Source organism: Mycteria americana, chromosome Z (genome assembly GCF_035582795.1).
Source record: "Mycteria americana isolate JAX WOST 10 ecotype Jacksonville Zoo and Gardens chromosome Z, USCA_MyAme_1.0, whole genome shotgun sequence".
NCBI lineage: Eukaryota > Metazoa > Chordata > Aves > Ciconiiformes > Ciconiidae > Mycteria > Mycteria americana.
This window is the reverse complement of record NC_134396.1, coordinates 57,779,165-57,795,156: the sequence shown is the minus strand read 5'-3', so window position 1 is coordinate 57,795,156 and position 15,992 is coordinate 57,779,165. Positions and strand designations below refer to the sequence as shown.

The 15,992-nt window shown below is 40.7% G+C and overlaps 1 protein-coding gene across 1 annotated transcript in view; it reads left to right on the top strand.

The window, feature by feature from the left end:
• Positions 1-155: 155 nt before the first annotated feature.
• The window catches only part of PGGT1B (protein geranylgeranyltransferase type I subunit beta), a 40,866-nt gene continuing 25,029 nt past the window's right edge, over positions 156-15,992 (top strand). Inside the window, 3 exon segments of the mRNA XM_075526998.1 lie at positions 156-293; positions 5,942-6,060; positions 14,677-14,744. Coding sequence (XP_075383113.1) covers positions 163-293; positions 5,942-6,060; positions 14,677-14,744 — 318 coding nt within the window. The 5' untranslated portion in view covers positions 156-162.

Below are 15,992 nucleotides of genomic sequence, written 5' to 3'. Positions count from 1 at the left end.
GCTTCCCGCCCGCCGGGCGCCGCCCGCAGGGAAACTCCGCGCGGCCACCGGCGCACCCGCCGGGGCGGGGCCCCGTCGGCGGCGACGTCACCGCGGAGGGGGCGGGGCGGCCGCCGCCGCGAGTGACGCAGTCCGTGCGCGCCGGGCGCGGGCGGCGGCAAGATGGCGGCGGCGGCGGCGCCGTGCTCGGGGGAGGCGGAGCGGCTGGACTTCCTGCGGGAGCGGCACGTGCGCTTCTTCCAGCGCTGCCTCCAGATCCTACCCGAGCGCTACTCCTCCCTGGAGACCAGCAGGTAGCGGGACGGGCTCCTCCGTCGCGCCCGGGCCGCCCGCAGCGGCGGCGGCGGTCGCCGCCGTGCCGGCCTTCGGGGCCGCCGGGCCCCGCCGCCCTCGGGCTAGCGGCCGGGGTCTTGGCGCGCCCCCCGTCGCCCTCGGGCCGGGGCCGCGCCGTGGGAAGGCGGGACAGACCCCCCCCCTTCCCCCGCCTCGGGGAGGCGGGCAGTCGCGTAGACGGGAAGCCCCTCCTGGAGAGCTGCCCGCCCGGCCCGGCCTGCCGCGGCTGCGGGCGGGCTGCAGCACCGCGCCGGCAGCCTGAACGGCCGGGCGGCGCGGTGCCGGCAGGAGAGCGCTCCCTGTGAATCTGCGCGCCAGCAGACGGCTGCCAGAAAACACGAGTTGGTGCAGGGTTTCAGGCCGTGCTCGCTTAAAGTCCCCCACGTCCACGGGGGAAGACTTGTTGATCCTTTTAATCTGTTTTCAGCCCCGTGCTTCTCTCTTTTAATCCACCCCGGAAGCCGATTTTAAAATAAATGGCTTAAGCCTTTCGTAGTTCCAAGTCAGCATGCAGAAGACTCTTGTTTATGTAGCAGAAATAATTTAAATCTTCATTAGCTAGTATAAGAGTTAAAATACTAGTGAAGTATGCTCCTCGCTTTGAATTAGAGGGACACTTCTCCCTGGAATGGCTTCAGAATGCACTTATAAAGTCTTCACGTAAGGTAGTCAGTTACATCTGAGGCACAAGAGGATCGATAATGTGATTGTCAAGCTGCACTTGATAAAAACTTGGTGACAGGTGGAGGGTTCGATCTCTTACTCAACCAATAAAATCATCAGATGCCTTTCACTTGGTAATCTCCTGCAAGTCGTGCTGTGAAGAATGCTCAATGGCTTTGATCGAGTCTTCCTGCTAAATCGAGCTTTATTTCAGCTGGAAGTACAAACACCTGGCAAAAACATGTTAGGATGGATAGTGCCGTTAGGTGTGCGGAGTAACACATAACTTTATATTCGAAAGGAAAGTTAGAAATTCTGATTTCAGAGATGTAAGGCATTTATTCATTAAAAATTAGCCGATGTTTCAGTGTACTTTGTCAGTTATTTTAATGACAGCAAGGGGAGGTCTAGGCATGCTATACTCTTAACTCTTTCTAGGCATTAAAGTTACAGTAAGGTGCAGGTGTATTAGAATCATAACACAAAGGGCTAACCTTAGCCACACTGACATATGGAGAAAGGCTAAAGAAATGGAGTTTGTTCAGCCTAGAGGAGGGAGGATCTGGTCGCAGTCTTCCATTACCAAGAAAGTAATTAGAAAGATGGAGACCTACCCTTCACGAGGGAGCATGGAGACGGGGCAGGAGGCTATGGGAATGAGTTGCTTCAGGGAAAATTGTCTGGATGTAGGAAGAATGTTCTTCGCCATTAGAGCAGTTAACCACAAATAGGTTGCCTAGTGAAGTGCTGGAGTCTTGGCTTGTCAGGGTCCTGGGCCATCTCATCTAAGGCCCTGCTTTCTGCAGAAGGTGGGACCGGTGATCTCCAAAGGCCCTTGGCAACCTAGACATTTCTGTTGTGTGATTTATGCTGCCAAGCTGTCGCAGTTCGTTACTGAGCTAAAACACAGGCTCTAGTTTACATGGGGCCTTCCCCAGTCTTACTGAATAATGCTAATAATAATGCTAATTGTTTTGAGAACTCTTGAGAAATTAATGAGTTGTTGACCACACCATTTAATGTGTGGTCATAGTAACCACAATACATTAAATAACCAGTGCCCAGTGCATTGTACATAATGGCTGTGCAACACTGAAAAAAACACTGTTTTCTGAAAATTGGAATTGTCAATTTGAAAATATTTCGGGATGCCTTAATTTTTGGGTAATGAGCACAGTCTAAGCCTTCAAGTAGGATAAAAATCATGGTCGTCTAAATGCATGCATTTTTTGAAGTCGTGAAGTTTTTACTCAACCAGAGGTTTTTCAGTTCTCTTACACTGATTTTTAGATCAGTGTTCTGCAGGTGTACATACACATCTGTTAACAAATTCTGAGCAGGAGATTGAACCATGAATACATCCTCCCCAGTTTGACCTTGAGGGTACTAAGTTTGCCTTTTTGACAAGTTCAAGGTCACTGAGTTCAGCAAGCCTTCTGAGCTGGTACTGCTGCAGAAAGAAATGCTGTTACCCTTTTATTCTTACCTCCCTTGTTCCTGCATTTGTGTGGTTCCAGGGTGAATTAGATGGAGAAATTCAACTAAAGAGACACTTGTAAAAAAAAAAAAAAAATCATTTGTCAGTGAGTTGGTTTTGGTTCACTGCACTGCAGCAGAAACAACTGCATTTGTTGTAACCAGGCGGGGTGGTAGAGGATGAAATTTTCTACACAGTGCTGGTCCATTCTGAGTTAAAGCTGTAATTTGTCAAACGCTAAGGGAGTAGGTACAGCAATAAAGAAATTTGAATTCACGTTCTTTACTCAACTTACTGGCTCAGAACCTTCATAATTATTTTTGTCTGTAGTTATTGTGTGCAGCATCACCACAGTAGTTTTTAAGTAATCTGGTTGCTAGTGTTTCATACATGATCAGTTAGTACTGTGAGGTTTTGCAGGAGAACGCAGCTCTCCTAGTCTCTGAAGTCCTTCAAATTGTGGTGCTTCATGGTGCTCTTTGTAGCACACTTACTCAGTTTCTCAAATCGCTCACTTCAAATGCTTCCTGAATTCTGCTGAGAAACTGTAGTCTTTGTCCATGCCTGAAGATGAAGAGCTCTGAATCTGTCATCAGAAATCTCTTTACTCGCTTGTTTTGGAGGGGAACTTAAGACAAATGATACCTGTTCTGTAAGCTCTCGGTAGATCAATTAACAAATAAATTTCAGCTGTCAAGCTTTGATGCTTGACTTCCTAAATTAATACACATGCAGTAACTAAAGTGGTAGAAGGCATGAAGAAAAGATACAGCGAAAGTGATGCCAGACTTGGGGGTTGTTGTACAAACGGCTGCCCTCTGTGGAAATTGCTGTATGTAAACTTTTTACACTTCATGCTATATGTCAGCTAAGGTGCTGCTAAGAGTTGTCGTTGTTAGTCTTAGAACATGTGTCTGTTAATTTTCTGTGAGGCAGGTTAGCATATGGAAAAAGGGTGCAGTATCTAGATGGCTGTATCAGGACCTGTCTGTATCCAGTGGTGCCAGATGTTCTTACCCATCATATGTGAATTCCAACACAGTGTACGGGCTGTTCCTTAGTCGTGCTGGTACTAGTAACACAGAGAATCAGGTCTAAATGAGTAAACTGACACCTAACTATATGCAAAACCACTTTTTACATTCATTTATTTGATATATGTATTTTTAAGTATAGATGAGATTTATTGTCTGTCTTGTATGTATAGGCTTGTGGTTTTGGACCTAGTTTGCAGCAGTTTCTAGTGCCGAAGTTGGCACGTTGTTTGTGCCTCATTGGAAGTAGCTTAGCTGGGTAACATAGTGAGAAAATGTCTTTAAATACTTTCAGCAAAAGGTTGTCAAACATAGTGTTTGTGAAAATTGGGAAATCTATGCAAGGTTTCAAAGAAATAATTTACTGTAGCTGAACAGTAAATTTCTTGATTTTTTATAAAAGTAGTGGCTTTGCTTGAAATAGAGGGTTATTATCCAGAGTCAGATTTTGGGTTACACAAACCTGATTGATCAATAGCAAAAGTTTATATAAGCCTTGAAGTGTTAATTTTGTGCTTTGAAAGACAATTTTTTAGTCATCAGATGGCTTAAAATACACTCTTGTTCCACGTAGAAATACCTTTGTGTGCAACATACTATTTTGGCTTTCTGCACTCAAAAACTTTTTTTGTAATAATAATAGCAAAGAGACATATTTTAAAATCCAGTGATTACAGAGTAAGTTTACACTTTCTGCCAGGAATACTTGGAGTAATGGAGCTGTACCCTAGTCTGTGGTTTGGTTTTTTTGGTTTTTTGGTTGGTTGGTTTTTTTTGCAAGGACCTTAGAGTTGCATGGAGGGATTTTTTGAAGAGGGAGTGTTAGTGTTCAATATCCAAGCAGGTTATAGATTAAAACCTTTTGTTTGTAAGAGTGGTATGAAAAGCAATGCAAAAGCTGAGGGTCAAAGTAAAAGATAGCGTAAAATCAAGTAACCTCAGCTTAACAAGTCACCATTATTCAACTGAGTTGTGGCCACCACTTTTGCTATGTAATCCTAAATGATAACAGTTTTGAAGCAGAAGTTGTTGACTTAAATTCTGCTTGCAGATGGCCACATGATGACTATAGCAGCCGGTCAGCCCACTGGTAGGAATGTCATCCTTTGAGGTTGTGCCATTTTATTGAGATCAGCATCTCCTGCATCATCATTTGGCTACTGTGTTTTAATTAAAAGAATTCTTTTGGAGGTGAGTTTTGGGCTGACTCACATCACCATTTTTACTTTGGTCTTACTGTTTGTGGTTCTGATGCAGAACCACATGGCTGTCAAGGCTTCTGTCCACATCTGTCTCCTCATCTTCAGAGGTGCCTACTAGTGATGGCCAAGGTGGCTCAGCAGCTTGTGAGGTAACTGCAAATTATAACTTAGTCTCCTAAGGAAAGCTGGCATTAACTTTTGGTTTTCTTTAGCATGCTAAACTAGTGTCCGCCTGTGTAGCAGCTGTTTCACAATCCATCATCTTATCTGGTGAAAAGAGAGCAAGAATTTCTAGGAGGATAGGCAGATGTAAGTGTGGGTAGCAAAATATACATCCAGCTAATTTTAATCTGAGTCAGAACTTCCAAGGTACCATTACATGAACATTTTCTCTCATAGCAAGCTATCTGAAGTTCCTAAATGAGTGCTGTTGCTTTGGTCCTCTGTCAGAGAAAGTAATGCAGCTGTTTGAGGGGCCATGCTGTAAGCTCGGTGACTGCAATGGTTTGAGGTAAAAACAAAACCCTCAACCAGTATGGTAGCACATGTTTATGGAAGGAAACAAGCTGTGGGCAAGAAAGACATTCAGCATGCTAGCTACTGCACTCCTGTATTGGATACTTGGATGTGACATGCTTAATTTTAGGTGTTTGATTAAGTTAGTCATCTAGGCTGCTTTATACCAAAGGACAAGAAATAAGTACCTCTAGACGGTAATTCATCCCGTGTGCCTATTTATACATTGATTGCTTACAAAGGACGCCTTTCTGTTTGACACCTAACTTCTAAGCATCTGAAATTGGGTTTGGGACACAGTGATAGATGGCTTACTGCAGTTCAGGGTTACCTTGCACTTACTGCATATTTAGGGGATTGTTCATATAAGAATTCATCACAGAGAACTAGTGTTCCATATGTTAATAACCTAGTTTACTTTTTAGTGTTTTTTTCAGGTAAGCAGGCCCTTAGGTTAATGTCTGAATTGGCATGTCATTACTATATAAAAGGAGGCATGGCTTATATGAAAAGCCTTGTTGAGACAGAGAAATGTTTATAATACAAAGAGCATAATTTTGTCCAGTAGATAAATTTCATGCTTTCTGAGGTAGGCTCTATATGTTGCACCACTGTCAAAGGTTGAGAATTCATAGATATTTCTGTTTCTGCAACCGTTTGTTAATTTTCCCATGATATTTATGGTGGCAAGTGTAAGTCTTATCTTTTTCTTTTAGGTTGACAATTGCATTTTTCGCACTCTCTGGTCTGGATATGTTGGATTCCTTAGATGTGGTGAACAAAGATGATATAATAGAATGGATTTATTCCCTGCAGGTCCTTCCCACAGAAGACAGTGAGTGAGTTTTTAGTTTTTTTATTGATATTAACATCTTTACTTTTGCTTTTCACCTGGGGAATAGTGGATGGCTCTTGGTTTTTCTAAAATACAAGGTTGACCTTCCTGAAGTGCTGTCCTCATAATTTCAGATAGCAATGTCAAGCAAATCCTAGAAATAGATCCCTCTAAAGTAATAAAGCTAGAAAAAGTGATTAGTTTGGCTTTTTTATGTATACAAGGTGAAGCTATGACATTAAGTTGAAGATGACAGTATAGAGTAGTAATGACGTTGCACCTTTAAGCATCTCAGAGGAATGTTTCACCTGGTTCTAAAAGAAATGCATATGTTCTAGAAGTATTAGAAGTATTACAAGTCTAATAGTGATTATATTGACTTCCACTAATTGTAGCTACGCCAGGAGCTCTGAGCACAGGTGTGGTTATTTTGAACAGCTTTTGGAAAATGGGAAGTGTAAGGTTAAGAAGCAAAAGGGATAAACACAGTTCCTGCTTTAACATGAAAAATCTGTTCCTTAGATCTGTGAAGGTTAAATTTACCTAAGGTTTTTAGAAGGAGTGATGCTGTTGCTGCGTCCCAGCTGTCCTCAGCTTGGAAGGTGCATAGCAGATCCAAGCCCAGGCAGGGAGCACAGAGGAAGTGTCCCTTTCCCGTGACTTGACAGAAGTCAGGGAGGTGCTGTCTGTGGGCTAGGTGGTATTGGCAATTTTTTCTGTGGCAGCACAGGTGAATGGCTAATAGCAGTAGAGGGGGTGGAAGGGAAGGAGATGTGGGTGAGGCACTGCTGCTTTATGACAGGAGGTGCTGGCATGTTAAGTGCTGGTGTGGGGATAGCTCCAGGCTGGTCTCTAGAGAAGAGGGAATTCCAGGTGCCCGTCTGTAAAATCATGAACATGTACTTCGTATGTTGGATGGTTGTAGAAAGAAAATCGTGTGTTTCCTTATAGTATCTAACCTAATTATATACTACAAATTAGGTCTCCTCCCTAAAAGCAGTTTTATGAAATAAAAGCATTTTAATGAAGTAAGCATATGGAAGTCACGATTGCTGATGCTTGATTTTTACAGTAATAAAAAGATCCCTTTTCTTATTCTGGAGACTTACAAACTATCAGATCCACCCCAGGTGCTAGTTCTAATAGATTTGTTTTTTCTCATGTTGTATTCCAGGATTGATTATAGAAAATTAGGGGTTTGGATCGCATAATTATTCCCACAATGCTTTTAATCATGAGAAGGTTCCTGTCCCTTAGCATTAAAAATAATTTCCAGGGTGTACATGCCTTGTTTTTAGGCGTTGCTCATTTTTCTGATCTTTATCCCAGTCTTCAGGAGTGTATTCTGAAAGAACAGTGAAGTTTGCAAGAGAGATTAGAATGGGCATTTTTTGTTTTTGTCTTTGATAGTATGCAGTAATTCAGGGGGAGGGGGGACATGGACACAGGTCTACCTAGCCAATGTTTGGAATAGTCCCATTGTCAAGGGCCTCCTAGGGAGAGTGGTATAAATCTCAGCATGCAGATGTGGAGGCTAACAGTCCAGGGCACAGCTGAGATGTCCTCCTTCTTTTTCTAGCTATCATCCCATCATAAAACTACAGGAGAGTAGTTTTGGGGAGGGCACCTTTTGCAGTGCATTCTGTGCTTTTAAGTAATAAATCTCTCCTTTTCATGAGCAGAACAAACTTCCCTCCAATCCTATATTTTCATAACACATTGTAAAAACTCTGTTCTTCTTATGCTCTTATGCTTTCGGTAATAACACTACTCTTATCTGGTCACTTGACCCCTAAAACTTCAGCATTATTTTTATTCCATTTTTACTTCATCTAATGGACAATAGATGATGCAAAATGTAAATGATACCAAGAGCAGCAAGTTGGATATTGGATGACTAAATGTGCAGAAGGGAATGTATACCCTCCTGGAATGTCGACTTTCAATAAAATGTTTTGACTTTCTGGTTTTTAATCCTGGGTGTGTGCAACATTTGTTGCTGGCAGCCTCCCAGCAGTAGAGCTCTGACTCCCTCTTTTGGCCTGTTTGAAGAAGTAACTAAACTCTGGTTAGCTGCAGCAGTAAAGTTTTTAGTTTCAGAATGCTTGTGCATCTCCAGTTAAAGAGAATGGTTGCTAGCTTGATGCATCAGAATCCTTCTAGGTAAAAAAAAAAAAATACACTTAGCTTTTAAAGAAACATTCTATTGCAGCATTTTTTTACATGCATGCTGATAAATCTTGCTTCCCGTGGAAAATTGATTTTTAAACATTTAAATTACAACGCTGTTTTACGACGTAGTTTCTGGAATGATGAATTCCAGTAATCTTGCCTTCAGTAACTGTATTGTACTTGATATAAGTCTTCATTAATTTTGGCTCTGGGACTGAAAGGCTATTTAAAACTTAAATTTTAAGTTGGAATATATTTTTACAGAATTGTGGGGTTTGTTTTTGATCACATCACTGGTTGAATTCCTAAAATGAGGAAAAAGAGAATTCCTGTAATTCTTATCAGAAAAATACATTTCTCTGCTGTTCATTTTTGTCCCTCCAAAGGTTCCATATCCATAGCGCTTCAGTGGATTTTTATTTAAAGCACTTTTTTAAGGTGGCAAATTCAAATTATTTTGAGAACTACTGCTACCTTACAGTCATTTTTCCAATGGATGGGAGACAGAACAGTCGATGCTCTGCAAACTTAATATCTGTTTATTTTTATCAGTGGCTATTATAGTAGGTGTACCGGCTGGGATAGAGTTCATTTTTTCCATAGTAGCCCGTATGCTGCTGTGGTTTGGGTTTATGACTAAAACAGTGATGGTAACACACCAGAGTTTTAGCTGTTGCTGAGCAGTGCCTGCACAGCATCAAGGCTGTCTCTTTTTCCCCTTCTGCACCCCTTCTCCCCCAGCAGATACAGCCAGGGGACACAGCCAGGACAGCCTACCCCAAGCGACCCCAGGGATACTCCATACCATCTGACAGCATGTGCAGCAGTAAAAGCTCGGGGAAAGGAGGAGAAAGGGGGTGATGTTTGTGGTTCTGGCATCTGTCATCCTGAGTAGCCCTTATGCGTGCTGAGGCCCTGCTTTCTGGGAAGTGGCTGAACACCTGCCTGGCCGATGGGAAGTAGTGAATGAATTCCTCCTTTGCTTTGCTTGTCCTCACAGCTTTTGCTTCACCTGTCAAACTGTCTCTGTCTCAATCTGTGAGTCTCTCCTCTTCTCTCTGTTTTTCTCACCTTCCCACCAGAGGGGGAAGTGAATGGGTGGCTGTGTGGGTGCTTAGCTGCTGGTCGGGGTCAACCCACCATAGCAGGGCATTACAGAACCTGGTAGAAAATCAGAATTTGGCGTTTTAGAGTACTTCTTAGGTAGACTCTTACAATATCCTGTGATAGTTTTAGGTACCATGTTTGTATTTACTGGTATGTGATATGTCAATGGCTACTGGAGGAAGCTTCAGTTCAGAGGTTTGTAGACTTTGAAATTTTTATGTGAAACTAAAGCTCATGAAGGCAAAGTGGCGAGATCTTGATCTCGCTGAATAAGAAAACAAATATATACTCTGTGAGCCTAATTAAAATGCACTAGAGGAAGCTAAAGATTAAGGTCTGTCAGGATAGACTGAATTCTTCTCTGGGTTTATTGTAACTGTGATTCAAACAAATAATGTCCTTTAGGTACCATAATTTCAGCTCAAGTGTTTTAGAGACTGGCTCAATATCAATTCTAATTAGGAGGGAATGGCACATCACACACGCGAGCTGACCTGACCCTCACACAGAAACATACCATTCTTAGCAAACTGCTTCATCTCATTGCTGTCTTCTGCTTTTCTAAAGGGCCCTTGTCTTCTATAACTCCTACAAAATAGTTTGGCTTTACATTCCTTCACTTCTAGTAAGTGCTCTGCTTAGGTGCATGGCTAATAACATGTTTTTGTTTTGTTTGTGTGTTCAATGCAGAAAGACCTCACTGTGTTTCCTTTTAGAAAGAAGTTGAAATCTTGAAAAATCTTGTCTTTTTTTCATATTGATGAGGGTGGTGCTCTTTTACAAGCCTTATCAGAAATGATATGTTTTTAGAGTAAGACATACTTCTTAAAGTGTTAGTTAAATTGGAAAAGGGTTGACAAAAGACCCTGTTTCAGCTACTTGTCATGTCAGAGCTTTGTGGTTTTTCTGCTCATAAAGCAGCTCCTAGACAGAATTTCAAATTTATTTGAAGTACCTTAAAGTACAGCTCTTAGCAATGTGAGAAAGACGTATCCCACTTTCTTGCAGGTCATGTTCAAAAACAGTTCAGCACTTGTGAAAGAGAGTGAATCCAGAGCTCTGTACTCAAGTAATCTAATTACAGACAGACAGACAGTGGAGGCACACTCCTTGGCCATACTCACCCACCATCCTCCCCCATAGCAACACTGGCATTTGTTTGACCCTGCTTAAGAGCTGGTTTAGCTCATTGAAGTGGCAGAAAAGCATGCATTTATTTATCTAACAGAAGGTTAGCTTTGTGTTGTATTGGTGAACTGTGTTGGCTGGGAGTGCAGGTGCCAGCTCTGTAAGGGAGAGGAAGAAGATTGTACTTTTCAACAGCTGGATGCTTTGTTGGCTTTGCTGAAGTAAGAAATGGCCCCAAAAGGAGAGCTGAGACATACTTCATTTGTGGGTCTGAACCCCCAGGACCCATGCGTAGCAGGCTGAAAACCATTATACTACATCAGGGACCTAAAACTTTCCTCTGTCAAAGTCTAAATTTAGATTTGAAATAATGCTTCTTTCTTCTTCACTTGTGTGACTGTACTGAAAAAAATGGATAAAATGTCATTGGCTGGTTTTGAGATCATTGTTACATGTGAGCTTTCTGATCATGAGTTTCTTGAGCAGAAATACTAATTTTCCTCCAACATAACCTTCTTTAATGGTTACATTTGAAGTATTTATCTGGATGTATAATGGACTTCCATTTTAGAGAATCCAACTTTGCATTTTATGACATACTGTAGTGCTTTGATTTGTAAGAATAATTATTTTTTAGCCCTAGTTCAGTAAGAATTGCTTATGTTTACTTTTATCTGGATGTACTGACTATGTCAGCTTATGTTAAAGCTCTGCTTTTTTTTTTTTTTTTTTACATATTAAGATGTTAATGACGTAGGTAAGTTTGGTTCTGTACTTAGCAAAATGAGAAAAGCCTTGGAACCAGAGGAGTGCATAGGTAACTTGAATGGGAGGAAGTAGTGGTCAAAGTTATCAATCTTCCCATGCAAGACAAATAATAAAAGAGAAATAACAAAAATATCCTGTCTGTAACAAAAGAGCTCCCAGGATAAGCTGCCTGTGCTCATCACTTGTAGCTCTGTTACTTGTCTTAAGGACTTTCTGGCCTGTGCACATGTAAGTAACATGGTTTTCTTCACAGGAAAGTTCAGCTCTTCATTTAAGCGTGGAGTCTTTTGGTTTGGGAAGAGTGTCAATTTTCTTCAGTTCTGTTGTCAAATGTGAAAAGTTTTTGCACATGTGTTTCGTTCAGCTTGCAATAGTCATGCAGCGATTGGTGAAACGCTTATTCCTTTTTGCTCTGTCTTAAGATCTTTCAGAAAGTGGTTCAATATGCTTAATTCTGAAAGTGAACACTAGGTGGTACCATTTCATAACTGCAGTTATGCTTGATGCTTCAGTTGCCTGTGCTGGAGCTGAACTGGTCACTGCAGCAATTTTTTACAAGGGACATAAACTATGATCATATCCTTTTAATTAGGGTATGTTTAATTTCTTATTCTAGTTCTGATTCTGACAGGCTGTTTGTGGTTCAGGAAAGTAGGCAAGAGCTTTATTAGCACTTGCTATTACATAAGATAAGGAGCGCAAGCACTTTGCAATAAAATAGTAGAACCAATTTCACAGAAGGTGAGGTGCATAAACTGAAAGACAGTGGTTTTTCCCTAATTCCCCTTTGGTTTCCACTTGGTTTTGAACTTGAATGTTCACAGGAAGCTAAAAAAACAGTTGAGACATGACGCCAACGTGCCAGAGTCATCTGGTTAGAAATGAGCTGGTTTCACTTCCTGTTTTAACACTTCCTTTATCAGCTCAGCATTCTATTTTTTAATTCAAGAATTGTAACTAGAAATTTAGCAATTCACTTATAATGCTGAAGGTCTAGGAAGCATCTATTGCATGCACATTAATGACAAAATTTTTTTGTTTGGAGGAGGGGATAAAATTCCCTTTAAAGATTATGCAGTAGTAAGGGCATTGCAGAGCCACGCTGTTCTTCTGTTTCTCCTAGGAGCCAGTGTGTAAAGTCTAGGATGGGAGATCTGAAGTCACTGACATAAAGAGTCAAAATAGGTTTTAAATCAATGATAGCAATACAGTTTAAAATCCAGCATTTAAAAATTACCAATGCTGGTTTTTAGTTGGTAGCAGTTTAGTAGTACAAGAAAAGTTTTAAAATATTACACAAAAATCGAACAGCTAAAGGGAGTAATAGTTTCTGATTTCATTAATGTACTTTATTTTTAATCTCTCTTTTTCATAGTACCTGTCAAGTCAGAAGCCAATCAAAGTGACCAGTAACAGCACAGTGCACTTGGGTTTCATACTGCCATTTCTACCTTAATAATGAATTATGAGCTACAGTCTAGAAGGCTGATAATGGGGATCACGCTTTCTGGGATGAATCCTTCCATCTAGCAACTAGCAGCTGAGTTCCGTTTGACTTCAGAGCTGTCCTAATTGTAGCACATTTTCATTTGCAGCAGGCCAGAACAGCTGTGTGGTAGTAGGCTAGCAACTGTTTTCTGGATGAAGGGTTTCCACATTAGTGCCATTTCAAACTGATTATTGTAGTTTACTTAAGCACTTAAGACACAGATTCATTTTTACTGAAAATGGGCCAAGGGAATGGTGATTTTTCCACAATGTCACCTAGGAAATCTGGTATTTAAGAAGTAGGAATTCTAGTTCTCCTGTTACTGATTCATTCACATCATGTCATTTTTCAATTTGTGATGCTTTTTTGGCAGTGTCCTTCAGGACCTTAGATTAGTCCTTAAGACTAATATTTATTGTGCTTTCCAGAACCTGTTGCAACATAAAATGCAAGTCTCTGACTCCAGGAGCTAACAGACAAATGTTCTCTGCTGAGAAGATTTAGATTATAACAAAATATAACAGTTCTGCATTTTTTTGTCTACAAATACAGATACTCTTTCTGTTTTCTCTTTGTGGGTATGACTATAGCATAGCAGTTTTTAGCGTAGGCTGAAATGACCTTCATTACACCTGTAGAATAATTTAAAAGTACTTTTGATTGGAAGGTGGAGGAAGTGGAGAATTGCAGGTGGGTTTTTTTTTCTTGTTAAATAATAGTTCACTCCATGTAAATTAGATCCAAAGACTTGTCTGGTAGAGAAACTTGCATACTTCAGCCACGTTGAAGTACTTAGACTGATAAAAGCTTCTGATAAAAGACTGATAAATGTTGTGTACATGCAGAATATATTTAAAATTAGAAGCTAATACACTGATAAATGACACCAGAACTGGTAGACCACATTACATGGTGATGTTTTCAGGACTTCCAGCTTTATAACTATTCTTGTTTGGTTAGTCTGGTGCAGTTTTCCCTAATCTCCAAGAGGATTTTTAGATTAAAGGTTGAAAAGCTGGGGAAAAAAAAAGAAGGGGAGAGAATTTAAGAACACACAAGTGCTGTTGAACTACGGCACTCATTAGGCTTTTACTTTTAGAGGCTGAGGAGTAAAGTAATTGAGTTTTTGCCAACTCATTAGGCTTTTACTTTCAGAGGCTGCGGAGTAAAGTAATTGAGTTTTTGCCATGCAGAAGCAGATTTGAGCCCTGCAAACCTGTACTTAGCTCTAGATAGTGTGTGGTGCACACTTTTGTATGCTGCATGCTCAGGTACTGTGACACATTTAAAACAAATTACACTGAATCACTAACGGAAATGTTTGATACCTACAATGTTCTTATACCTGTGTTTTGGGTGAGCGAAAAATGGCTCCAATTAAAAATTTGCCTTTCACATTGTTTTAACTATTTCACTCTGACAGTATTTGAGTTAGATTGGTGCTAGCTTAAAACTGCAAACAGTTTGTTTGTCCTTGTACATGTTGCAAAGTATCTTAAAACAATTCTGCTTGGGAACAGACGGTATTACCAGGCAGGAATCCAGAGAGGAAAAAAATCTGTTAACTCTGGGCACTTCTCCAGGGGAGCAATCTTCTTTTTTTTTCCTTTTTTTTTTCTTTCTTTCTTTCTTTCTTTCTTTTTTTGTGAGCATGGAAGACAGTTCTCCGCTGATAAGAACACTATATTTCCACCATATCAAAAAGATCAGTTGCTTTGTCGTTACAGCAGGATCAAGTTTGCTTGTGGTTTTCTTTGTTTTGGTTTTTTTTTTTTATTAATCAGTGATAACAAACTGAGGTTGGGAATGTACTGAAAGACACATGCAAACTCTAGTAATACTGTGAATAGTGTTGAACTAACAGGTCTTGATCTTGACTAGAGAATTAGGGCTTATAATGAGTGTTTCAGCAAAGCAAGTTAGTTGAGTCTTTATTTTTTTATCTTTTCCAGGATCAAACTTGAATCGCTGTGGGTTCAGAGGCTCTTCATATTTAGGGATGCCATTCAATCCCTCCAAGGTCAGTTAAGTGTGTGTTTGTGTGAAATATTTTCAATTAGGCAATAAATGGTCTTGTGTCTTTTTTATAATATTAACTGTATAATTGCGGAATATCTGGAAGGCAGGGATTTTTGCACTGTTAATACACTGAAATGTTTGCAGAGCTTTTGAGAAACATGCATAAGAAACATACTGAAATGGTACTGCTTGACTTCCCAGGGCAGTGAAAAATTGACATACAAATTGTGGCTTGTCTCAGTGCACTCTCCCCCTTCTCTGATCTGTTACTGAAGTAGGGAAACTCCTCTAACTCAAGAACTATCGCCTGGTAGAGAAGGGCAGAATAGCTCCGTATTAAGTGGTGCAGCACATACTGTTCTTCACTATTCCTCTTCCTGTGATGAAACATACGTATTTTATTGCGGCTGGTATCCACTCAAACATAGGCAAGGCTCTGCTCATCCCAGTTTATTGTGACCGTAAGAGAGGATGCTTTGAAGCCCATGGAACTGAGGTTCAAGACAGTTAAATCTGTATACGAAAAGAAAGTGCCTCTAATACAAGAGAGAAAGGAGGTTAGCAGAGGCTGCTAAATATGGCACAGAAGGTCTGGTACAGTTGGAAGAGGGAAGGAGAGGCTAGTGTGCACGAAGGACTGTGAAAGAGGTACAGTAGTTCTGTCCTGTGTTTGAAGAGTCAAATCTCACTGAAGAGTGGATGAAAAATGTGGAAGAGCACTAAATTATCACAAAGTATTTGATTTTTGTAGTGGACAGATAGCAAGATTTTAAATATAAATGAATGAATGAATCTTGGGATCTGAAATTGAAAGCAAGGATGGACATCTGATAGGCTAATGACTGTAGTTGAGTGCAAAAATGCTTGAACTAACTTGAGTATGAAGGTAGTACAGCAGCCTGTTTTGGCCTTATTTTTATTTGCTCTTAACAGTATGACTTTATGCTTCTGAATAACTTGTGGGAATGTTAATCTACATTGGAGTAATAACTACATATGCCTCTTTGCATAGCAAGTCAGCCAGGTACTCACAGCAGTACTATTCAGAGGTTGCACTTTCTAACAAGGGTAAAATAATTGTGAAGAGGGTTTTTTACATCTCTACATTGGGTGCTACAGCAGCATGTGACAGGCAAGGTAATTTGTCTCTTGGTTTGCTTTGGTATTTATCCTGTTTTACACTACAGATGGTGTCTGCAGTGAGCTCGGACTGCAGTAGCAAGATGAATTCATCATCTGTTTTAATTGG